Source organism: Nipponia nippon, unplaced genomic scaffold (assembly GCF_047370975.1).
Source record: "Nipponia nippon isolate SJK-2023a ecotype South Korea unplaced genomic scaffold, ASM4737097v1 scaffold_3, whole genome shotgun sequence".
NCBI classification, from domain to species: domain Eukaryota; kingdom Metazoa; phylum Chordata; class Aves; order Pelecaniformes; family Threskiornithidae; genus Nipponia; species Nipponia nippon.
Genome location: NW_028262347.1, coordinates 125,516,849 through 125,540,767, shown reverse-complemented (window position 1 = coordinate 125,540,767; position 23,919 = coordinate 125,516,849). Strand labels below are relative to the sequence as shown.

Below are 23,919 nucleotides of genomic sequence, written 5' to 3'. Positions count from 1 at the left end.
CGCGATGTAGTTGGACCCTAGCGCAGGGCTTGGAGGACGTAAGGTCAGCGGATGTTTGAAGAGGGCTTAAAACTGGCGCCCAGCTTTTAATTCTTTTGTTACCCAATGACGAAACACTCGGCGAGGGAATAAACCGCCAATTCGTAACACGGCTCGTGGTGACCGCACACCCCCGGTGATGTCAGATCGTCCCTCCCCTCCCTCGGAGCGCAGGTTGCGTCAGACGCGCGGGGGCTGACGGAGCAACCTGGCGGTGCGGACCGCGCGGCGCGGGACCTCGCTGCGCCGTCATCGCCTGCGCAATCAGCGCGGAGCGGCCGCGTCAGATCGCTGAGTGACGCCGCCCGCCGTGAGGCCGCGATGTCACCCCGTCGGGCGCGCGAGGCGGGAGCGGGGACCGGCCTCCCCCCGCCGGCCCCGGCGCCGGCCCCGCCCCGGCGGGCAGCAGGGCCCGGAGCGGGCGGGTCCGGAGGCGGCGGAGACCGCCCGGGCCGCCATGGCCGCGCTGCCGCTGCCCGCGCGGGGGCGGCGGGGGGCGCTGAGCGCTCAGGAGCCGGAGGAGCCGGAGCGCGTAAGTTCCGCGGCGGGAGGCGGCGGGAGGCGGCGGCGGCCCGGCCCGGCCCTTCCTCACGGCACCGGGGCGGGAGCGGCTGCGCGGCCTCGGCGAGCCCGGCGGGTCCCGCCGCCAGCCCGGGAGGCCGCCGGCCCGCAGCGGGGCCGTGAGGCGGCCCCGGGGCCCGGGCGCGGCGGGAGGCCGGGGCCCCCCCGGCCGCTGCTGAGGTGGCCGGGTGCGGGGGCCGGGGCGGGTACCGCGGTACGAAGTTAGCGCTGGGTAAGCGCCGCCGGGCTTTTGGTCCGCCTGGAGACGGGGGTCTGCACGCCCGCCCGCCGCGTTTTGAGTGGAATTTCACTAAACAAGCTTTTTTTCCCTTTTTTTTGGGGGGGGGGGCTCATACCCTCTTTACCAAGCGGCATTATTAATGCCATCCACTTTCCGCTGCCCAGGCTCCGGGACGAGCCTCCCAAGAACGCTGTGTTTAGCATTTATATGTTGCGCTTCTGGAATAGTTTTCCATTTCAGCTAAACTGCCGTGCGTGTGTATTTCTCCTGTCAGATTAACTCCAACAAGGTGTCTCTCACCCGCCACCCTGTAAGCACCGTTCATCCTAATAAGTGTCAAGCTGTTAACTTTAACAGCAGCTCCAAGAAAAACTCATCCTGGTGGTCACGCTCTGCCCCAGTTGAGCCTCCTCATTCGTGTGTGCCTTGAGCAAAAACTTGGGTAGTTAGGGGGCTAACCTCATTTATCAGAGAAATACCGTTCTCGGGGAGGAAGAGAAGCATCTGTTCAGTGAACTTTGTGACTGTGACTGACAAGGTTACATAGGAAAGAAGGAATTTCTCCTGGTTTTGAGGTTAGGGAGGCAAATAATAGCTTTCTTCCAGTTCATGAATTGCAGTTTGTCCGTTAATGAAGGCGTTAACGAGCCAGCTGTCTGGAGACCAGATACAATTCTTCTCAAACTTCTGTGAACAGAGAACAACTCAGAATTGCGGTCGCCACCTCTGTGGATAGCAGAAGGCATCAGTCAAGCTCTGCAAGGCAGTTTCAGAAGGGAATTTTTATTACCATTCAGAACGTTTTCTGTGGAGAGTAGCCTCGACAAGACATTAAGAGGCTGGGTTTTTTTCTATAACGGCAGTTGTTGTGGTCCAGATTACAACTGAGTCATCACGGCTTAATGAGTTTAAGTGAACGGTTGCGCTGCTGCAGCCACGTGCTCGATCGCAGACAGGAGGTGAAACACCTACGCTTAACCTTTCTGACTGCTGAGGCGATGCGTCCCCATCAGATTGTGCTCTCCATCTCCTGGTACCCGCTCGCTGCGGTGCAGGGATTGTTTAGCCAAATAACTGACAACTATTTCTATTTTAGATTTTAGCTAACAGCATGAGCCCTAGTGGCAACGCAGACAAGGTGCTTTACTTTCTAACTCGTACAGCTGTGACGCTGTACAGTTTTGCACATTTTAGGTCTAATATCAGCACGTTTGTCACTCTTCCTCTTGAGATTCTGTCCTGTTGGGTTTTAAGCCATTGCCAGCGCTGGGGCTTGAAGTCATTACGAGCGCTGTAGCCGACCTTGGCAGAGATGTTATCACCGAATCGGCCGCTCGCGGATGGGAGCTCCAAACTCAGCTCAACTAAGTGAAGACTGATCCCTGCGTTTGAGGAGACAACTCTTTTGAGGTCTTAACCACCCTTTTTGGCGCCGCTGTCATGCAGTGTGCTGTGCTGGTGGCTGTTGTAACGGGGGAAGATTCCCTACAGTTTTTTCTGCTCTCCCTCAGCTCCTCCTGTATGGTACATATATGTACATACGATTTTCGTTTGTACTTTGATGTAGCTATTTGCATGTATTTCAGAAACTTGCTTTAGGATGGAGCTCACTGATGTTGTCCTGGTTTTAAGGTGTTTGGATTCAGAGGCCAGTAAAGAATGACAGATTTTCAAGGCCAGAACAGTTCACATGGCGTGTTCTGGTTCGGACGGGGCTGCGAGCAAAGTTTCCCAGAACAAGGACCTGCATGGACCTCACGTTCCTTCTGCTTCCCCGAACTGAGCCATCTGCACCTCTTTCAGTAGGGAGCTGGCCCCTAATAACGGGGAGCATCTACACACGGCCAGCCTTGTCCTTTCCATGAAGGTATCCTGTGGAGCTAAACTAAATAAAGCTGGGCTGGATGGAGACCTGGTTTAGATCAGCTGTTTATGAAACACAAAACAGAAGCTAGCCTGGCTTTTAAAAATGTGGTAAACAAAATAGAAATTGCTTGTGATGAACATATTAAATTTATAGGAGGTCGTTCAAATCTTACAGCCAAATTAAAAAAAAAAAACAAGTGGTAGTCTTTCTTAAAAATGTTTTCAGTTGCATTTACTTTAGTTATTTCGAGGTAGCTAGTGTTTGCACCAGTTTAGTTTCACTGTTTGTGAAAAGCAGCATCTGTGAGGCCTTTATCCTTTCAGCATCAGTGAAAACGCATGTGTTTTTCCAGGACTTTCCAGCTGGAAAACAAAGTGAGAGAGTATCTTCTCTGCAGAGACCTGTTGTCTGCCTGTTGTAGGACAGCATGTGATTTGCTGCTGCTTGTCTTGAAGTACGTTTCCAAGCTGGATATAGCATGATCGTTCCCCAACAAAAGTAGTCATTTTGATGACATCCTTGCTTGCCTTTTGAATAGCTAGCTCGTTGATCCTTATTAATCACAGGCTCTTTGAATCCCGCACTAAGTGCATTCTGTGCGCAGGCCGGATTGATGTATTGATTGTTTCTTTCCTAAGAGAGAGAATCCCAGGGAGTGAAGTCTTCCCTGAAGCCAGCCTCTGCTAGAAACTTCCACAAATTGTCTTGGCATCAGTATGAGAAGTTTGTCAGCCATCTACTCAGTATGCCGAATTCCTGTCACTGATGCTAAGCCCCAAAAAACCCTCCCAAAAAACAATACCTTGATTTTATTTTTAATAAGCCGAATTTCTTCTGATGTATGGCAGTAAATCATTTTTTCCCTTTTCCCCTTCGTCTCGCACATCTCGCTAGTTACGCTGCTGTACCACTACGCCGTACCTTTTAATAAAGGACGAGTTCTGCAGCAACAAAGGAAAGAGAATGTTTTCCCAGTGGAAGGCGGTCTATCGTTAGAGGACCTTCTCAGACTTTTTGTTATTATATTATTCACTTTCTTAGTACGATACATATTTCACTTTTTGATTTACTTTCCATCCAAATATCCTGTATTCCTTGATAGTGTTCTCGTTTCAACTGCTTTCCGCTGAGGTTCCTGTTGTATTGATCCATTTTATTTTTGCTTAACATATTCAAATTTTAAGTTTAGTTTCCATGCTTCAGTAGTCTGTTAGTTCTGTGGCAGCACTTCTGCCTGTGAAATCATATGCTTGTGAAAGAGATCGAATATTGTTATTCCTTAAACAAAGTTTGCTCAGAAAGGCATCAGAAAAAGATTTCAAAAGCATCTGTATCTCTTTGGAATTCAGAGTCAGACCCTGAAACGTCTGTGTCAGTTTTGAAATTTCCCATTATTCTGTTAATTTGCTGTTACAATTTCAAGGAGCCCCTTGGGGTTTAGATAGCCCTCCAGTTGCGTGGGATAGCAGGCACAGGCCAAGGATATTCTTCTTAAGGTTTCCAGTCGGTGTCTTCCACAGACTTGCATCTTAACCTCACCAGTTCCTGCCCTGGTTCTCGCGGGGCAGTCCAGCAGTGTTTCTGGGGACCTCTGCTCTCGCGCTGGGTCGCTAAGCACTGTGAGCAGGACATCCCTGGATGGGCCAGCCCTTCCTCCGGAGGCGGAGTGCCGTTGGTTCACAGGACATCCCCGTGTAACAGCTCGGGGTAGAGCTTCAAGAGCGGGAAGTTAATTGGTTATATAGCAATGGAAAGCTGTAGAAAGGTGACAGTACTCAGAGAAAGATACAAAACCATTCCAAAATATGTCTTCATAGCTGTCTGACTTGGCTTCAGCAGTTTCCTTCCGTTTCTTTGATGTAATTAGTCATTTCACACAACTTCCCCTGATCCGTTCCTTTGATAAACGCCATCCTAAATTATACGTTAATGGAGGGTGAAGTATGCTCTTTTCCCGGTGGCATTTTATCCCCAGTTTATGAAGCTGAGGCACAGAGACATTTAGTGAGATCTGCAGATTTCCCTGCTCATCCAGCATGAGATGCAGTGTTAAATACAAAATTTTGGTGTTCTGGCCTAGTGTCTGGTAGTCTGTTACTATCTTACTGTTCTTCCAAATGAATGCAAGATCCTTATCAGTCATAAACAATACGGTCCTGAAAACTTGTATTCAATGGCCTATGCCTTGCAAAGACGTGTAAGTATTGCTTTTGGTTCTTTCAGAAACGAGTGTGCAAGCCATTAGAAACCATTCCAAATGAGTCTGATGCTCGCCTCATTGATTGTGCCATGGAGCTGGATCCCAAACAGAAAATCTCCACTGACTGTGGTCCTTGGGCTACAAAGACAAAGCAAAATTCAATGGTATGTTTACGCTGTCAACAGCAGCTATTTTTTAGAAGAACACATTTAAAATACATTTTATAATAAAACTGCAAATAATTGCCCCCGCCTTTTTTTTTGATGGCTTTCTATATGATTTTGTTCATTAGATTTTTGAAAACCATGGAAGCAGAGGTACTACCCAGCCTTGCCCAAGATGTATTGCTGGAGAATCTGTAAGTATATTAACCTTCTTTCTGTGACATAAAAGATAGACTTGTTCTTAAGTATTAGATCCATAAAACATAAAGTTAATAAAAACCACAATTACATTTCTCAGGAATAAAGCATGTAAATAAAAGAAGGCAGATTGATTTAGCATTTCTGAGGTACGCCAGCGGAGCACAAACTAATATGTTTCCAGCAGCAGTTGGAAAATATGGAGACTGTGAACACATTTTTCAAATTCACTCCAAAAAGCAGAGTTTAGGAAGTAAGTGAAGCAGACAGTAACATACAACTTCCTCTACCCCATTTTTATATCTTCCTTGATTTACTGGATCGTAATAAAATATTCAGGAATCCCATTCTATGTCCTATTTTTTCCTCTAATTGGATACTTATTTTCCAAAGAGTAGAGACAGCCTAAGAATATAACACTGTAGACATACCAGAGCTAGTTTTAAACGAGCTAGCTAAAGAACCAGTAGCAATCAGAGCTCGGCACAGACAACTTGACTTTTCTGAAAAACAGTGCAAGTATTTGGACAGCCAAATAGCGCTGACTTCTGAGCTGATTCAAATAGGCGCCTCTTGGCGTCCAAAGCAAGCTGTTTAAAACCTGTGGTTTTTTGTTTATGTAGGCTGTAGTCGCAGCTGTGATTTGGCACTGTGAAGTATGCCATAATACTGCAGCAGTAGCGCTAGAATCTCCTGCTAAGGGATGATGGTGATCTTCACCACTCTCTTTTTTTCCCCTGTATAGAAGGCCAGATCCCTGAAGACATAATGGCTGGTAATAGTGAAGGAGGTTATGGTATTCCTACCGTTCCATTTTTCATGCAAATTGTCTAATGAAAGTTTAGGAAGTTTCTTAAATGCATGGGAGCTACCCTTGGCTTTTCTTTGCATCCATTGCGTCCTTTTGAACCATGGCACAGCATTCCTTAGGGAGCCAAAAAAGAGGAGGGGCGTGAGGGCATGCCGTGCATTTCTCCAGAAAGGCTGAACGTTTAGAGCAAAATCTTTGATTTGATGGAATTAATGGCAAAGTTTCTGTTGAATGCTATGAGACTGAGGTTGCTGTCATAAGTCAGGAGCTGTGACTGAAAAGATGTTTACCGTGTTAACTTATTTCTGCTCATCTTTAAAAATAAAATAGAAACCAGATCCAGGGCTGACTTTAGGAATATAGAAAACAGTAGGACCACATAGGTGGGTTACCAAGTTTGTACTTGTTACAGTCTTTGGGGGCACGGAGAACATCTCGGGGATTAAAACCCAAAAAAGAAGAGAACATCTTGGGATTAAAACCCAAATTGGCACATTAAGAAGTCAGGTTTTTTGTATTCCAGAATTACAGTGACAACATTAGAGTTTGTAAAATTCTTCTATATCAGTGACCACTTAATTTTGGAAAATGACAACTTCTTTTACAAAACATGAGTACAAATACTGTAATTCCAAATAACACCATTTCTATTTTAACTCAGGTTAGCCTGACATTTTTTTCCTATGGCCTAGTAATGAACTTGAGATAAAAACCAGGGAACTTGAGGGGGTAACATTCACCTCCTCCACAAACATTTACGTATTGAAGTTTGGTTATAATGGGTGACCTATTCTCTTCACTTTTTAATGCTTTTCAACTACAGCTGTAAGAAACAAGGAAGACAACTTGCTAACTTTACTCAGTGAGAACTGGAATCTCAACACTAAACAATTTTTCTACTTGACTGTCCTGTGCTTTCAATCTAGAAACTTAAGGTAGCGGTATAAAAATCTAGCGCCCTTGTGGAGCTACTCGCTAGACTTCTTGCTAAGTTAGCCTCACGTTGTTGAGTTGAAATGGAAAATGCTTTGCTCAAAGCAGGGTGATTTTAAGTATGACTGATTTTAAATATGATTCTGTTTTCCATCATGTACCCCGTAGTGGGGGAAAGAGTTTACCCATGTGAGTTGCAAAATGTCAAATACAAATTAGAGTTTAAGGAGTAACATACAATGTTTGGTAACGGCATAATGACATTAGTGTATATATTTAGTTCTCTGTTATTTGAGTCATGGGACTGGAACAATCTGGGTAAAAGAAAGATATTTTTTGCACTGACAGCTTGGACTTGCAGGGAGGAGGGACTCTCTTTGGCTCCCAGTTCCTGTGAGGAGAGTTTGCTAGTTTGGACGTAACGCCACACAAAGACAGGACCAGAGCAGCCAGGACTGTGTTCCGGTATAGTTCAACTCGTGTGGTGCTGAGCTGACATAACCACCCTGATGTAAACTGGCTTGTGTCAGTGTCCTTGCATTCACAGCGTGATTCGTCTCTAACCCCTCCAGCTGTCCATGATGAGCTGATCATATAGATTTGTTAATTGCGTTCTCTTTGGATAATCAGTTATTTGTGGCCAGTAACATAACAGATAATACAGTTATGTTTCAATAAATTTGGTAGGAATTACGTTAGTAAACTATTTTCGTTCTTAAAATAATAAAAAGCTTATCTTTAGAGTATAATATCTAGTAAGCCGGTAAGAGCTCAGATTCTGCGCAGTTAAAATTTCACTTCAGGGAAATCAGAGACTGTCACAGCGAGCGACATGCATCATGGAAGTCCTTCAGAACAGCCGAACTGAACAGAAGGGAGGAGCCTACAGATAGCAAGATAAAGAATAGTGTAATTTTTTTCCATAATCACTAATAATGTTAAAATCCTATCAGCAGCTTTATTCTACTGATAGCAGGGAAATTCAAATAAATTCAAACATCCAAACTGGAACAAGTCAAACACAAAGCGTATTGGGCTGAGACAGTTTTTCATTGTTGTGGGTAGTCTTATCAGGATTGTATTTTGCATCAAGAAATGCTAATATTTATGGAGCTAATCAGCCATGTGAGGAACTTCACTGACATCAGCTTTCCTGAACACATTTTTCTGTGTCACTACCGTACGTGCTGTGAACTTCAACATGTATTTGAAGACATTATCACTATTAGGTTTGCTCTCTTAACTTTTAGACCTCTTTTTCTACGTTACATGAATACCACATGCTTCGGAAGGAATAAGAAGTGTATTAAACCACAATTCGAGAAAAGTGTACTGCTTTAGTTGCATTTTTTGTAAGCTTGCTTTGGACTAATGTGTTATTGACTATTTAGGCAGAGACTTAGAAGAAGAGGAAGAAGTGGTGTGAACTAGGAGGAGGCTAGGTAGGATTTCAGGGCAGGGAGAACAACATCACCATCCTTGAGATTTTTCTGTGTTACGTGATAACTGGAGATAACACTTTTTTTGTTCTAAAAGTATTACTGTGACTACATTCTTTAAACAAATACAAGGTGATATAAACAAATGCAGACTTGAGCTTAAAATGAAAGTTGCCAACCAGAAAGTAAATTTCTGTTCTACCCTCAAAATCTTTAAACATGTAATGGTTACATAGAATAAGGGATCTGGTGTTATAGATACAAGTATGATGGTAAAATTGTCTGTATTCTGTATGGGTATATTTTAACTTCATGTGCAAAACAAGTAATCATAACTCAGTCATGCTGCTTATACAGATTACGCTGAACATTTCCTTTACCGTCCAGGCTCTTTAGTCGTCCACTAGCCCTTCAGGGAAAAAAAAGGGAACATTCGTCACGCAGTTAGTGGAACCGTCAGTTTCTTTTAAAATAAAGTTTGAAAACACATACTGAGGAAAAGACTTAAGGTTTTGATGAGATAATTTTTAGTGACATGAAATTTTGTCATTTCAGGGACACTTCAATCATATCCTGGGCTTCTAGGAATTGAGAGACGACAGATCAGCAACACTGCTTTTCTTTTTAAGTTCTAAAGACGCACCTGTGAACCCTGTACAGCTGGGTATCTGTACGTTCACTCACGGCGTGGATTTGTGTGTGGTAGTCAGCATATAGCAGTTTGCTGTATGTGTTACTCTTTCAGTGCACAATTATGTTTTTATGCACAATATCATTGTTTTTTACACTTGAAAAAACGCTTCTGCTTTTAAGGTAGCTCAGTATATGTTAAAAAAAAAAGTTGATTTAATGTTTTAGAATAGTTAAGTTGATCTGGCCCTTGGCCCAGTCTTTATCTGGGACTAGGCCAAAGATCATGTTGATACCAGAGATTTTCCTGTCTCTCTCGGGCGCTTTCTCTGATACTGTTAGAAAGCAGTCCTTCCATTTACGTGGGTACGGGGCCTGCAGTTTTAGCTCAGCCCTACATATGCATGCAGAAATCGGAGGACAGAAACATCCTCATTTTTAGATGGCTATTCAGCTGTGAAGGCTAGTAAAAATCCTGTTGAAACTTATGCTTAAATCCAAAATCTGCATCCAATTCAGGTATCTTATACGCTAAACTTCTAGTGTGTTTATAACAAGCAGAGTTTATGAATGTGGCAGGTAAATACCTAATAGAAAAAGCAGTATTATTTGAATAACCCTCTGTAAAGCAAAGATGAATAGTAATTCAGCTCTGTGGAGTTCTCACAGCGTTGTGAAGGTACCAACTGACACTCCCTGACTCTGTCTTTCCAGTTATTGCGATATTAGAACAAATCTGTTTAAAAAGGCTTAAGCTTGTCATCCAACGTGATTTTATTGGCTTGTCACAAATGATTTCACCTACGTTTTGCCAGTATATAGGACTATATAATTTTTAAACACATTCAGATTTTTAGACTCTGAGATAACCGTGTTGTGCTGTTTGGCTGTGACACTTCAGTGGCTGCTCTGGTTTAGGCAGAAGGGTCCTGAGAGCTCAGAACTGAATGGCAGTATGCTAACCCTCTGCATTGGAGAGAAATTGCTGCGACCTGCCAAAGTTCACAAAGAAAGCAATCTCCCCTGGCTGGAGAACTGCTGAGCTATAGCTGTGCCCTGCTGCCGCTCAGCTTCGGGCAGAGTTCAGCCCCAACCAGACAGGGCAGGCATGACAGCGTTTGGCCTCTCCTGTTCTGAGAGCAGCCAGTAGCCAGTTGAAATTAAAGTGGTAGCTCCAAAGTCACAAAAAAATCTCGTGACAGGCTTTTAAAGGTTAGTTTCCCAGTGGGGTTTATCAGGCTGCAAAATCCTTAAACAAAGGTTTTTCAGTGTCCTAGAACGCTTCCCATATTGTGTGGGGGGTTGCAGCTAGCACTAAGTTGACTGTTATTAAGGAGGTATTCTTCATAAATATATGAATATCACATAAATACTGAATTCAGCTAAGAAATATATGAGTAAATAAATCTATAAAGCAGACCTGCACTAAATTGTCATGGAGCTGTTTGGTTAGGAAAGAATAAGTTTCCTCCAAGCCAATATAAATTTTAGTTACCTAGAAAATAAATATTTTCAAAGTGCAGAATTTTTCAGACACTTCAAAATTTTCTTCAATTGCAAGAACAGTACCATCTGTTAAAAGATCAAATCTCCAAGAAACACAGCAGTTTCAGAAACTGTATTGTCCCTGTTACCTTGAAGATCTGAAACTCATCTTGAATCCTCCTACTCCCAGTACAGGTTGATGCAAGCAGTTGTATCTGTCCAAGCTAGAAAGGAACATATCCTCGCTTGAAACAGTAGTGTGATGAGCAAATTCCCTTATACTGATATCAGAGTTTATCAACTAGTGCAAAATAATAATACAAAATGTTTTCTAAAGACTGAAATTGCGTGTTTGTTACCAAGATAACTAGATCATATTTTGTGGGCCATTCATTTTTACAACATTTTCCAACCCTTGTTTTTTAAAAATCCTGGTAATAATAGCAACCAAAAGAAAATGGCTAAGCATCAGTTCCTGTGCTGTGAAAGCTGAAGTAGCTGCTTGAGGGTAAAAGGTATCTGAAAGTTCCGTTACTGCAAAATGACTCAAAACCTGTTATGTTTCATCAAGTAAAATGTAGGACGAGGAGCGATTAGCAGAACAGCGTATGGTCAAAATTGAGGGTATCGAAAGAAGAGAATATCAAAAGTAGACTTTGACTCCAGGATGGAACAGTTTTCTGCTAGAATCTATTAGAGCAAAGCGGTATGCCATCGTGTTTAAAACCCGGGGGATATGTCTAGGGATTACCGAACCAAAAGGGTGCTTTTCATTTCAATAACTCAAATTTTACCACGTTAAGAATTCACAGATACCAGTGCATATATTTCTTCTGTTTGCTTTAAACTTAACTGTATTTTAATCTGGTATGGAATATGGTAAAAACGAGAACCAACTGGTTTTCCTTATGGTCCTCGTAGGTTTTGTGCCACATTCTTTTTAATTCTTCTCCTTTTAGAGTAACCATTACTTGTTTTTTGTAAAATCTGATCGTACATAAACCACAGGACTGGTCACAGTTCGTGGCTGCATTACAGAGGCTGATGAAGTCATACTAGTGTTCGATTTTAATGTAATTTTTTCATATCAGTCTTCCCATGGTTACTGGTCACTGTGCAGGTATTTTATTACGCTATCCACCCTGACTCTCGAGACCGTCCTTGGCGACGACTGCATCTACACGGCTGACCAAAAGAGGAGGACTGTAGCCTGCAGTGTGAACACAGGCCTGTTGTACTTTCTTTACACTGTTAAAAATGGGATGCTGCAGTTTACATCAAGTCTAGCTGATTAGTAGTTGTGTTATTCACATGTACGTTTTGAACATCTAAATGCTGTGCTACAGAAACTAAACTTGAGTGAAAAGGTCGCAAGTAGGGTTCTTTTTAACTATAGCCTTTTGCATTCTCCAGGAGCACAGTATAGGATATGTCAGATCAATTCTATAATAACAATTAAATAAAACCCCCTCCGTTCCCCTACCAATTCCATCTGTTTTGAGAATGAGCTCCAAAAAGGGGTGTAGGAATGGATTAGCTAGTGGAAGGTTAACGCCTCTCATTTTCAGCCTATCCCAGTTACCGCTTTCATGCAGTTACACTGTTGTCAATAAAATACGTTAGAATAGAAATGAAAAACACTTGGCAGTTACCACCTCTGCTGCATCGTAACACAATCTGTAATGAAAGAGTATTTAAAAAAAAAGGTTTTGATACAGACATGTGACGCCTTTCTTCCTTAGCAAAGATCTGTGAAAACCCATCTGTATCTTTCTGTTCCTTTAGAGCTGATAAGTGTTTCAATTTTTGCATCCCCAACATTTCAGCGTCCAGGATAGCCTTCCCTAGTTATTTAGCTGCAAAAGCACCAGGCCGGGTCAGACGGGAGCACCTAGCTCGGTGTCCTACGTGCTGCAGGGACTAGGAGCAGGCAGGCGCGTGGGAAGCATCCAAGACACAGGACGCGTATTGAATAGAAAGACTTTTTACAAACACAAACCCAGCGTTCTGTATCAGGTTTTGTTGTGGGCATCCTTTCTTGCCTCATAGCTAAGCCTTGAACATCAGATATCACAGAAATTATGAAAATGTCAATAGTTTCCAAAAGTATTTTTTTCATTGCTATTGTTTGTTTATATAAAAAATGCATTGGCTCTCAGGAGAATGTTAAACTTGACTTTGCTCGTTTTATTAAGCATTGGTACCTTCAATATTTACGAAGTAGTTCCTGTATGACTAGAATTCGAGTGCGTGTGTTTACTCATACTTCATTTACACAGTGTAAGGATACTCCTCCTAGTATTTGTCAAAAGTGGCAGCTCCCTCCTTTCTCTTTTCCTTGAGTTGCCTTACAACGTAAAACAAAAAGTGAAGAAACCTTTGGGAGCTGCAGCTGAAGGCAGGAGGCAGAGGGGTAACGGCGCTGTGCCTTTTCCTAAGCGTTCTACATTCCTCCTCCTTGTGGGAGGCCGTAAGTCCTCACAAAAACTTGGAAGTGCTCACAAATCTTGAACAGATTTTTCCTTACGTTTCTGGGAATGCTGCTGCTGACAGATGGAGTGTTCTGGACAGACACACGTTTCGGTTACAGTCCGTGTGAAGCATCCCCGAGTGGAAGAACGGGCGTTGCTCGCTTTGAGCCCGTCGACGTCCGGGCATTCATCAGAGCGGGACCTGCTGCATGTCCCTGCGCCTGCCGGGTCCTCGCACGGCGGCTGCTGGCCTGACGCCTTCGGAAGCGGTAACCGGCCTCTCCAGCTGACTGGAAGCGTGTTTAGCTCGTTAGAAACATCACCGTTTCTGTTTTTTTCACGAATGAGAATGCATCCACCTCTGGATAAACTTCAAAACGAAGGAGGTTGGGCTAGGAGGTGATTCCGTCCCCCATACTTTCAGATGGGGTAAGGAATGCATTTATAAATCAGCCAGTATGCAAGCAAATTGTAGTTGAATAGTTTCATATATTGAAGGTTTATAATCGTGGTATTTTTAAAAAAACAGATGTGCTGTGTTTGTAATTTGTTTCAGGAGTTGTCAGAGTCATAAAGCTGCTGGAATAGGTACAGATGGATGCCGTGCAGGTTGGGACAGGTGAATGTTTCTTTAAAGCAGATTTGCGTCAAATCTGCAGTAGAACCACAAAATTATTTTTGTAAGACTTTTCTTCACCTTGTATAACTGTGGAATTTTGTTTTATTGATAAAAATTATACACTCTCTATATTTCCTAATACTGTGGTTTGTACACAAGATAACCTGAGTGATACTTTTATTTACATGTATATAGTAAAAGAGGCATATGGTCTGTTTTTAATTCAGGTTAAAATGGTATAATCCAATATTTTTAACTTTGTATTTTGTAAATTGTTACTTAGTAAAGCAGCAGCATTAAACACCACTTTGGCTACAGTATGAAATGGGCTGGTTTTGTTATTCCGTTAATAATTGAATTGCGTTCTGCGGACACCGAGGTGTAAACGTAAATACATTTGCAGTTTATATTGCATACCCTTTCGTTTGTGCCGCATCGCCCCCGCGGCGGTTCCCCCTCATGGGCCAGGTGTATGAATGATATGCATACTTTGAAACAAAGCCATTCCTCTACAGGTTTGGTTTAAAGAGAGTTAAACATTAATATTTTTCAACTGATCCCTCTCCATCTGCGCCCCCAGATTTTGTTTTTCCTCACCTGGTTGGAACACCTGAGGATCAGACCCAAGTTCCTGTGGACTGCAGTAGAAATGTGGGTGTCTGGATACCTTCACGAGTGTAAACCGTGATTCCTTAGGCTGTTGCTCTGTTCAGATTATCCTTCCGCTCCGCAGCGGTGTGGTTCTGGGGCAGATCCCCCGCCCGTTGCCACTTGCTGTGCGCTGCTGCCGCCGGTAGCGCAGTCGGCGCCCGTGAAACGGCTTCTTCCACGAGGAGCCTGCCCTGGGGGCTCGCTCCGGCCGCACCGCCGGCCCCCCCGGGAGCCCGGCCCCGGGCTGCCCCTTCGGCCAGCCTCTGCTCCCTGCCGCAGACGAAGCTTAGTCCAGCGTAACACCTGGGCTTGCCGGGTGCCGGAGCGCCGTCGTTCACCTCTTCCCATCCCAGAAGAGTCGGTTGCCTCGCGCTGTGAGGGCCGCTTGTTGCAAGGCTGGATGTCACACCGCGTGCGGGGTGCACGCCGCCCTTTACAGCCCTTACCTTAACTTGCCATTTCTGCAAAAGTCTACAAAAAATAAAACAAAACCTGGTTGATAAATAAGTGCACGTTACCTTAATTGCTTGCTTGCATTCATTCCTTTCTGGAGAAGATGGGTTTTAGCTGTCTGCCTTGGAGGAGCGTGCCCTTGGCCCCGCGGTGCCGGCTGGCCGTCCCGGGAAGCAAACGGCCGTCCTCGGGAACGGCAATCCTGAAACGGGCGTAATTTTTTGCTTGCTTTTTTTTCTTCTTTTGTCCCCTGTTCCTGCATGTATTGAGGGTAAAGAGCTTTGTCTGCTGAGGGACGAACAGGATTTTGGCTGGATAGCGTTGTGCGTGCATTTTGTATAAAGGTGAAGCAGATGAAGCACGAGACGAGAATTAGTCCTGGTTTGACGTCTGAAGTAGCAAGAAGCGCAAGAGCGAACGTGAAAGGGGTAGGATAAATGTAACATTGATGAAAATAATAAATACATTATGTTATGTGAAATTTTTGTACTAGGTTAGTTGCTTTTGACTCTGGTACTAGCATTCGCTTAACTATTCATTTGATGACAATTACCCGTCGACTTGTCATCTGGACTGCCAAAAAAAGATGGAAAAACAAAACTTTGGGTTTAGTATGTGGGGTTTAAAGGCAGTCGGTATACGACTAGGCGCGAAGACAAGAAAAATATACAACATATAGGTTGAAAATAATATATTTAAAAACAAATAGTGTTTATGTCTACATTAGTTTGGAAAACTGTATGCATATTAAAACTTCAGCATCTCTCCCGAGAACACGGTACGGTGGTTCCCGAGAACATAACGTGATATCCTGTATTAGCAGATTAATAGTCACACATTAGTAATATTATTTTTGCCTTGATTACTGGCAGCAATTATAAAATTAAGAGTTACACCTTGACGTTTTATCACCCATGAAACTTCCCTGCGGGATAACTGCGTAGAAACACCGCGCGTGCAAAAACACACGCGTTGCTGCGAGAAGCCCGAGGGCCTCCCGCTGCCGGGGACCGGCGGGTCGCTGAACCGCTGCGGCGGACAAGAAAGCACGGTGGGAAAAGAAAAAACAGCGGGCGACGTCCCACGGCAAGGGGCAGCAGGACTCACCCGCTGCTCCTCTCCTGAGTTGTTCCCCACGCTGTCTCAAGTGAGCAAGACAGACGTTGGCCGTCTTGTTTTCTTCTTAAACACAGATGAAAAAAAAAAATCCCAGGAAGATCAAATAGGCGTTAATTGATCCGAACCTCATCCTCCGTCGAACAAGATGTCCTCGCCAGCTTTAAAAACCCGTTTGCTGTTCGGTGACAATGTACGTGTAAGGTCTGCAAACCGCGAGCGACATCCAGACGTGCACACGCTGGGCTGCGTTGCGCGCTGTAAGGTACCGAACCGTGTTTCTCCATCCGAGTGTTCAAACACAAGCTTCCAGAAACCTGAACGCCGCCTTGCCTGTGCTCAGCCGCCCCGTGGGACACGGTCCCTGCCAACGCTAACGCGCCCGCGCTCCGTACCCGGGGGCTCTCACTTAGCACTGGCTCCGTATGGCATTAGCTTCCGAAGTCCGTACTATTTAATGCCGTTTGCTTTGCAGAAGCAGGTGTGGTGATATTTGTGTATGATTATAGTGTTGTTACTGAAACAATATAGAAATCACCGCGTGATATTTGCCTGCAACACAGGGTGTCATTCATGAGTTATACATAAATGGCAGCTTTACATATTTAAAAGGAACATGGACTGCTTCATATCTGAAGTATGTTTCCCAGGAGATAACACCACCATTTGATCTATTTTTGATTAAAATGTAAAAATTAAAAATTAAATCAAATGGTAGTATAATTCCTTGGGGAAAACATACTTCAGTTATGAAGTATTCCCCGTAGTAACCTTGAGAATCTTACAGCTGTATTGTCTCATCTGTAGGTGGTCTTTTTATGTCTCACATAATTAAAATGAATTGCTGTTGGAGAACCCATACTACTGCATACAGATTTACGAACCTTGAGGCACCTCCATTCACAGACAAACAGCGGTATCAAAAGCTAACCGTGCCGATGCGCCGCGGCAAGGCAGGTACTGGTAACCGGGGCGTTTACTGGGGAGCGTTCCTTATCTCTGCCCCGGCAGGGTGAACAAGGAGCGTACCGTACCACGATACCGCGTTGCCAACAAACACCGGCGTCTAAAGAAAGACAGCGTACAGTGCCACTGCGTTATGCTATGTGGTGGTGTAGGACGCAGCAGTTAAAATATTCAAAGAACATTTTATATACTAAGGAATGGCTAATATGTCACCAGAAAAAGATTGTGAAATTGGATTTACTAGGAAAATGTGCTCTACGAAATCTAATGCAACTTGTTTATAGCAAGCAGCTTTATCGGACTGACTCAGAATATGGGAATGTATATTTGATAAGATTAGAGACTAGTGGGGATCAGAAAAAATAAGACTATAGAATTTGCATTCACATTTTCACGTATCTGAAGGACAAAAATGTCATTTACTATTTGTTTGGGTTTGCTTCTCTTACTCCTGTTAACACTATCCGTAACAGTGACTTGTGACTATGCATTCTGCTCAGGCTGTAATTAAAACTTCCATAACATGCATTTCAGTAAAAAAGAAAGTGGGTGGAAGTGAAATGCTCGGATTTAATGCTTAAAAAGAGAAAAGAAGAAAAGGCTAACAATGAAAATATAAAGTCTACGAGTTGCGTAGTGCCTTGTAGAAACATTTTGTAATAAGCAGCAGGGGTGTTCAAATTTCAATGTAACACTTAAAAGAAAATGTCTCTGATCTTTGCATTTCTTTATGGAGGGGAGTTTTTAATGTATAATCAGACTAAAATCCTCCTGTAATTGCACAGTGAGAGGCCTGTGAAGTTTCAGGAGGGCTGCAGATGGAATACAGACCTACAGAAGCAAGACGATTTTTCCCGACCTGCGGAGCCAGCAATGCGAGCGCAGCCTGCGCTTCCCTCCGCGGCGCTCAGCGTGGGATGCCTCCCCACCGGCTGCGTTGCCACCCAGTGATGGCCAGCCATGGCTCCAGGTAGGCACGGCCCTTAAATAATAAGAGCAATTACGATGAAATCGTCCGTCAGAGCATTAAAACAGTAGCGCGCAGTTCACGTTGTACTTTCTTCCCCTTCCCGATTGTCCAAGCCCTGCAAGCCCGGCTGTGCTGGAGGCTCCGTCCAGCGCCTTGTGAAAGCCTTCCCCCCCAGCCTGACACCACGCTGTTAACATTTACCCCTTAATTGCATTAACATAAGCAGCCGCACACGGAGCGATGGAAGCTGTGCGTTGTGGATAATCCCTCGCATCCTTGCCCTTCACCAGCGATCCCCTTGCTTCCACCTCTGCTGCTGCAGCAGTGAAGCAAACTGACAGCGTACGGCGCGGTCCCAGGCGTGCAGGAGAAAAGCCGTCTGCCGCCTACCCGCACCCACGGCAGCAAGGCGTGAGACCCCCGCCGCGGCCTCCCGGCCCACCCTTGGTCAAGCACAAACGCAGGGAAGGAGGAAGAAAATGGCTATATGCAATCTGCCCTATTTCCAAATTAAAATAGCAGCGCTCGGAGCCGCTCTGCAGGATCGCAGCAAATAAAAATCTACGAAAATAAGGAAATGGATAGAAAGTTTGAGAAAGAGAGCTCAAAGCAGAAAAGTTAAAACTGCAGGACTGGCTTTCAGATTGCCACATCTAGGAAGGACAGAATGCCAGCTGGGTGAGAAAGCAGGACCCTCTCGGCCGAAACCATTAAATAAAGATCACCCAAAACGTCAGAGTTAAGACCTTGATTCTGCAAGTTATTTCCCAAGCATGAGATTTGTATCCACCGAGTTGCCTGGTTAAACACACATTGTTATGAATTAGGCCTTAAGTAACGAAGAGATGTCAACACCCCCTCTCCCTTTCTCACGGGCGCCCGAAGCCAGGCTTGCCCACGCCCCGGGGAAAAGCAAGACACCGGTTTGGTGGGACGTGGCCACACATTACATTTCACAATGCTGACCACGGCAGCCTCGCCACAAGGCAGAGCACAGCCAAAGCCCTTCGCCTGCCTCCCAGCTCGCACCAAAAGGCCCCCTCTGCTTGCGGACGCCTTCCCGAGCGTCGGCCTTCGCCCCCACCCTCATCTTCGCCCCCAGAAGGAGAGGGGTCGGGAATCCGCTCCGACTTCCTCGGCGCCCGCTGCCCCCGGGGCTGCCTCCAGCACCCTGCTGAACGCTGCTCTGTTCGAGCCTTGAGCAAAGGGGGTTTTCATCAGTGTAATAGGAGGCCTTTACATAAAAGCAAGTTTTCTGGACTCCACACCTCTGTCTGAAAAATGCCCAGTAAGGGAAAGACGGTTGGAGTCCACGGTTCAGGAGCTCGCAAAGGAAAGAGTCTGTGAAGCTTTTAAAACGTGAACTTCTGAGCAAAAGCCAAGAAGGAAAGGAATTCAGAAGAGTAATTTTAAAAAGGGTTTGTAAGAAAAGGGAAATAAATATTTTGAGTTATTTAGAAAAGAGATGCTATTTCAATGAAGATTAGATAATTTAGAATAGTTAGTAAATGATAGTCTGAATTTTCTGTCTACCTTTAATTGCCAGGGTTACACCCATTTGACAATTTTGCTGACCATCATGTCGAAGCCATTCCAATTCTGTTAAAAGCTGAGTCACAAAATGCCGCTCTGTAGACTGACGCTTGCTCAGCCTTTCTTGGGTGTGCAGCAAGTCGCTTTCCCAGAGCAGAGGCTGTGACAGTTATTGTAGAATAACTAAAGGGGCTAAAAGTTTTTCTCTCCTGTTTCTTGACAAAAAAGTTGCTGTATACGCCGAAAAGCAGGCAGGCAATTCGGTTTTAGCGCCGGCCTTTATGACAAGGAATTGGGGATTCTTGGGGCAGGGCCGCCGGGGGTACGCTCCTGCAATAGCCTGGGGGTTAAAGGCCGGGTTTGCCTGGGGGATCCTGCCGACCCTCGCTGCCCACGAGGACCGCGCTCGCACAGGACACAAGCGCGATGAAAACACCTCCTCAGCGCTGCAGGGCTGGGAGAAGTACTGCGCCCGGGACCGGGCCATGGGCTTTAAAGGAAACTCCGATGTCCGAGAGATGCTTATTTCGAAACGAGCAAAACCACACGTTCATATTAATAGCAATCATTCAGCGTCCTGCCACAAATACAGTACTAGAGTAGAGAGGCATCAATATTTCCCATGGTTTTATGCTGGAAGTAGTGAATGTCTGGTTTTGCCATCGCTGAGTCGGCGGTAATTCAGGTGTACCACGTGTCTAAACACGAAGGGAAAGCTGAACAGCAGAAGTCCCGTAGGATCTCAGAATAACTAGGTCCCAGCAAAATGATCTGCTTGGAGTTCACCTCTTGGTGTAATTTGGACTGGCTCGAGCGCAGGGTTCGGTTTAACTCGCTCGCACAATAGCATCGGCAGGTAAAGCAAGCTCTGGGGCTTTACAGGTTTGGAAGAGCAGATGATTCAACAGCAGTATGAATAAATAATGAAAGAAGCTGAGCTTATAAATTGTACTTCCTTATTTGAAAGGGTTCGTCTCCTGATTCATGATTATAAATGCATTACAAACTTTGGGTCATTTATGAAATAATAGAACACTTTAAGATTACCCTTAGCTTTATGTAAATGTAATTTTAATATTCTGTCTTCATTAATTATCTAATCTTGGGAGCAAATAAACTACTGACATGATTCTCTAGCTATTTTGCCGGCAGGATTTCCTTTGAAGTCGGTGGCGGCTGTAAGAGGAAGCAGGGGACAGGACTGCGCCTCGCCATCACTTTTGGAAGAAGAGAAACTTAAACAGTAGCTGAAAATCCAGACTTCGCATTAGCGCAGAGCTATTTCTGCACTGTGAGATATTCATTAGGGCAAGCAAAGAGGTGGCATTTAATTCCCACTGCTCGGCTGTGCTGCTCCTGTCCCAGGAGCGCGGGAGGGGTTTGCCGCCACCTCTGCGAGGTTTTGCGGTCGCCCCGCTGCTCTCGGTGCGACGCGTGGCCCCAGACGCAGACCCTGCGGGGTTCGGGGCCCAGGGTCGCACCCGGCGTGTGCCCGTGTCAGCGCATGGACTCCGGATACCTTTGGCAGCCTAGGTACGGCAGGGCCCCACAGAGCGACCTACCGCGGGTGAGCGTGACCCACGGCCCGGCCCACGAAGGTCAGGGTGCCAGCCCGGCCCCTGACCGCCCAGGGAGCCTACGCAGGCTCCCGCTCACGGCCCTGCTCGCCTTACCCTTCCCGTTCCCCTGTTAATACAGGCAAATTAGCCCTGGATGTTTTCCACCTTATTTTGAATTTTACCCAGCTATATGCATATAAATGCTTATATTAAAAGGAATTCATTAATAACTCATACTTAGTTTCTTTAGTGTAAAAAGAGCAAAATCAGTACATCAGATAGAAAGAGCAGAGTTCAAAATTACCATCCGCAGCCCAGTCAGCAGTAGGTCTGCTAATACTCCCCTTAGAGCTCATCAGCTGAGACAACAGATTTCAAAGTACGAATTCTGGCATTGCACAACCCCAGGGCTATTCATTACATTATGCAGTTTCCCGTCTGTTTTATGAAAGGTAGAGATGTATATTACAGTAGTTTGCAGGCTATAATTTTCATTAATAATCTGATCCATGTCTTTAGATTATTTTAGTAATTACTTCACATAAAAAGACTACTGAGTATGATTACAAATATGTCTCTGTTTTGATTGTCTGCTTTTGCGGTGAATACCAGATGTCTGAAGTTCTTGACTTTTTTTAACAAGAACAAATAACGTTCGCTGAGGTTTCCAAATGCCTCACTCTGACCCCAGGAGTATACAACTTAATAATACAACACTCTAATAAACTAATCTGCAAACTGTTCAAAGTTCAGAAATTAAACCTTATTTGCATACAAAAAAATACATCAAAAGAACATTAAGGGCCAAATTCTGTTCTTTTGAAGATTTGCATGCACAACTTGCAAATTACTGCCGCTTTCCATGCGGCGAGAAGAGGCGGCAGGGCCGGGGGCTCTGCCTTCGCCTCCCGCTGCCGGGGGCCGGGGCCGGGCTGGGCAGGGTCCCCCCGGAGCTGCCTGTGGCCAGGACTCCTCGCCATCGCCTGTACCAGCGCCAGGCACGCCTGTGGTACGTGTGCCGCTTCGTCGACCCCTTGCTCCGTCCTTACATACCCGGTACAAACGATTTGACCGTTCCTACTTGGGAAAACACGTGCGACTGCAGTAATAAAATAGCATTGTATAAGGAATACGCCGCGAGTGACCACACGGCCGGCCAAGAGCTTCTCCGCTACACAACCGGTTGGCACTACCATGCAACTCAAGTCCTGTCAGCCTGCGTAGCCCGACGGAGCAGGCGGCTACGGGCAGGTTGCACTGCCCGCCTCCTGCAGAGCCCCTGGCATCGCCGGGCTGCTCTTCTCCTTGCAATGGTCTGGCTGGAGAAGACGGAGGGTAGATGGCCAGACAGACGTCCGCTCAGGCTGACCTCCCGAGGCAAGGCTGGTGGTACACAACAAGTAACTCATCATTGCCACCACAGGAAGGAGCTCAAGCACCGCTGGTGGAGCATCGCGCTCTGTGCTCCCTGCTACCTGGGCTCTCCTGTGCACGTACAGCTCTATTTTCTCTGCTCTGTTTTAATTCTTCTCCTGAGCACCGCCTCTGCGGGTCAAACACTGCCCAGAGCCGAGGGTCCTCGAGGAAGCCGGCGGGTTCCCACTGAGCTCCGGCCTCTCTTCGCACCAGCGAGGGGAAGCTACGGGGCCGCGGCGCAGGCTGCTGGGGAGGAACCTGGCTTGGTGTGAGTTTTGTTTCTGCTGGAAACCAGCCCTGCCTGATGCTGGCAAAGCTGCCTACACCTATCTCGCTGTATTTCACTTCCAGGAGCGGGCGATTTGCAATTCTAAGAGCTCAAAGAAGATATTACGTTCTGTTTTATCTAGAGGGAAAGTGCATGGTGTAACCTTTGCTGGGCGCTGTCAGCTGCAACGAAAGATAGGCTCAAATATTGATCAGCCCTTCAGAAAACTACTGAGCGCTGCCAGCGCCGGCCTCCTTCAACACCCAGTGAAATGCTGCACGGCTGGGTCCTGAGCAGGCATCACCGGCCCGCCGTTGGGCAGGATCTGCACCCCTGCCGTGGGAGAGGGAGCAGAGGACCAGCGGAGGAGGCACAGCAGTTTGATCTGAGTGAGCTCCAACCCCCGTGAGTTAGCTGTAACCATTTGGCCACACCAATAACTCAGCTGCCCACTCGCCGGGGTGGATAGTCAAAGGCAGATGTCCGCGTCCCCCTCGCCCAGCAGCCCCAGCACGGCCCAGGACCCCCGCCCCAGCAGGGCAGACCCGCAGCCGGGTGCCGGCTGAGCTGACGCAGCCTTTTTATCGTTGCTCCAAAAGCAGCGATGCCCACCCAAATCCGCCCCGGCACCAGCTCTGGCAGAAGAGCCTTCTCAGAAGCTCAGGTGCCTCGGTGGAAAACCATAGCAGTAAACCGCTCGGGCGGATAAATTAATAACCTCTGGGTGCTACAAAGGGGTCCCCCTGTGCCTCCCCTCCCTGTCACTCACAGTTTCCCATTTTGGCTTCTTTCAGGGGCCTAAGCCCTGCAGAGAGGAGCGGGATGGTTTCTCACCGGGGCTCCCGGCAAGGGTGGGCATGAGCCAAGGGCTCCGCTCCTCCCGGGCAGGGGAGCAGACACCAGGGCCGAGGCAGCACCTCCGCTCCTCCGGACCCCTAAATTCAGAGCTCCGAACATAAGGGCGCGTGCCACCAGGACAAGCATCCCGGAGGAGCGACACGCTCCCGGTCCCGCATTCCAGCAAGATCACGCCGCCGCAGCTGTCCTAGTTACCCTTTCTTTTTTAAGAGCCGATTCTTCCAAACACAATAAACCTGTAAGCCAGTGAGGAGGCAGCAAATGCACATAAATTTGATGTTGGTGCATCATTAGCAGGAATGAATAAATCCCAGGCCAGCGGCACCGCACCCCTCCTGGATACGCAATTACGGGGAGATGAGCACCTGAAGTAGAAAAGCAACCAGAAAGTGGTCCGAGTTGATAATTTATGAATGGAGAGAGCATTTTGTGGGGAAGCTCTCCTGCTTCCCCAGCAGCATAACCTCTGTC

The 23,919-nt window shown here is 46.0% G+C and overlaps 1 protein-coding gene and 1 long non-coding RNA gene across 3 annotated transcripts in view; one reads left to right on the top strand and one right to left on the bottom strand.

Moving 5' to 3' along the window:
- Positions 1-222: 222 nt before the first annotated feature.
- CUNH10orf143 (chromosome unknown C10orf143 homolog) lies at positions 223-17,782 on the top strand. 2 transcript variants are annotated; one of them, XM_087766453.1, is made up of 4 exons: positions 223-571; positions 4,932-5,072; positions 5,201-5,266; positions 17,630-17,782. In XM_087766453.1, exons 1-4 carry the CDS (start codon positions 497-499, stop codon positions 17,630-17,632), a joined length of 285 nt encoding a protein of 94 aa, XP_087622579.1. In that variant the 5' UTR covers positions 223-496; the 3' UTR covers positions 17,633-17,782. The 2 variants fall into 2 exon arrangements, with proteins under 2 accessions (XP_087622579.1, XP_087622578.1); XM_087766452.1 differs by lacking the exon at positions 17,630-17,782 and adding an exon at positions 9,009-13,975 and having other exon boundaries at positions 226-571.
- LOC148054900 (uncharacterized) overlaps positions 15,555-23,919 on the bottom strand; it is a 28,222-nt gene continuing 19,857 nt past the window's right edge. The window contains exons 3-4 of the long non-coding RNA XR_015706580.1: positions 17,676-17,826; positions 15,555-16,430 (exon numbers count right to left, since the gene is read on the bottom strand). This is a non-coding gene — a long non-coding RNA (uncharacterized LOC148054900). The remainder of the gene's footprint in view (positions 16,431-17,675; positions 17,827-23,919) is intronic.

What these genes read in the sequence shown, in the direction of transcription:
- CUNH10orf143 (XM_087766452.1), top strand. Translation starts at nt 497, where the DNA reads ATGGCCGCGCTGCCGCTGCCCGCGCGGGGGCGGCGGGGGGCGCTGAGC. An exon ending in AGACAAAGCAAAATTCAATG is followed by an intron (nt 5,073 to 5,200) that starts GTATGTTTACGC and finishes TTTGTTCATTAG; the next exon opens with ATTTTTGAAAACCATGGAAG. An exon ending in GATGTATTGCTGGAGAATCT is followed by an intron (nt 5,267 to 9,008) that starts GTAAGTATATTA and finishes TTGTCATTTCAG; the next exon opens with GGACACTTCAATCATATCCT.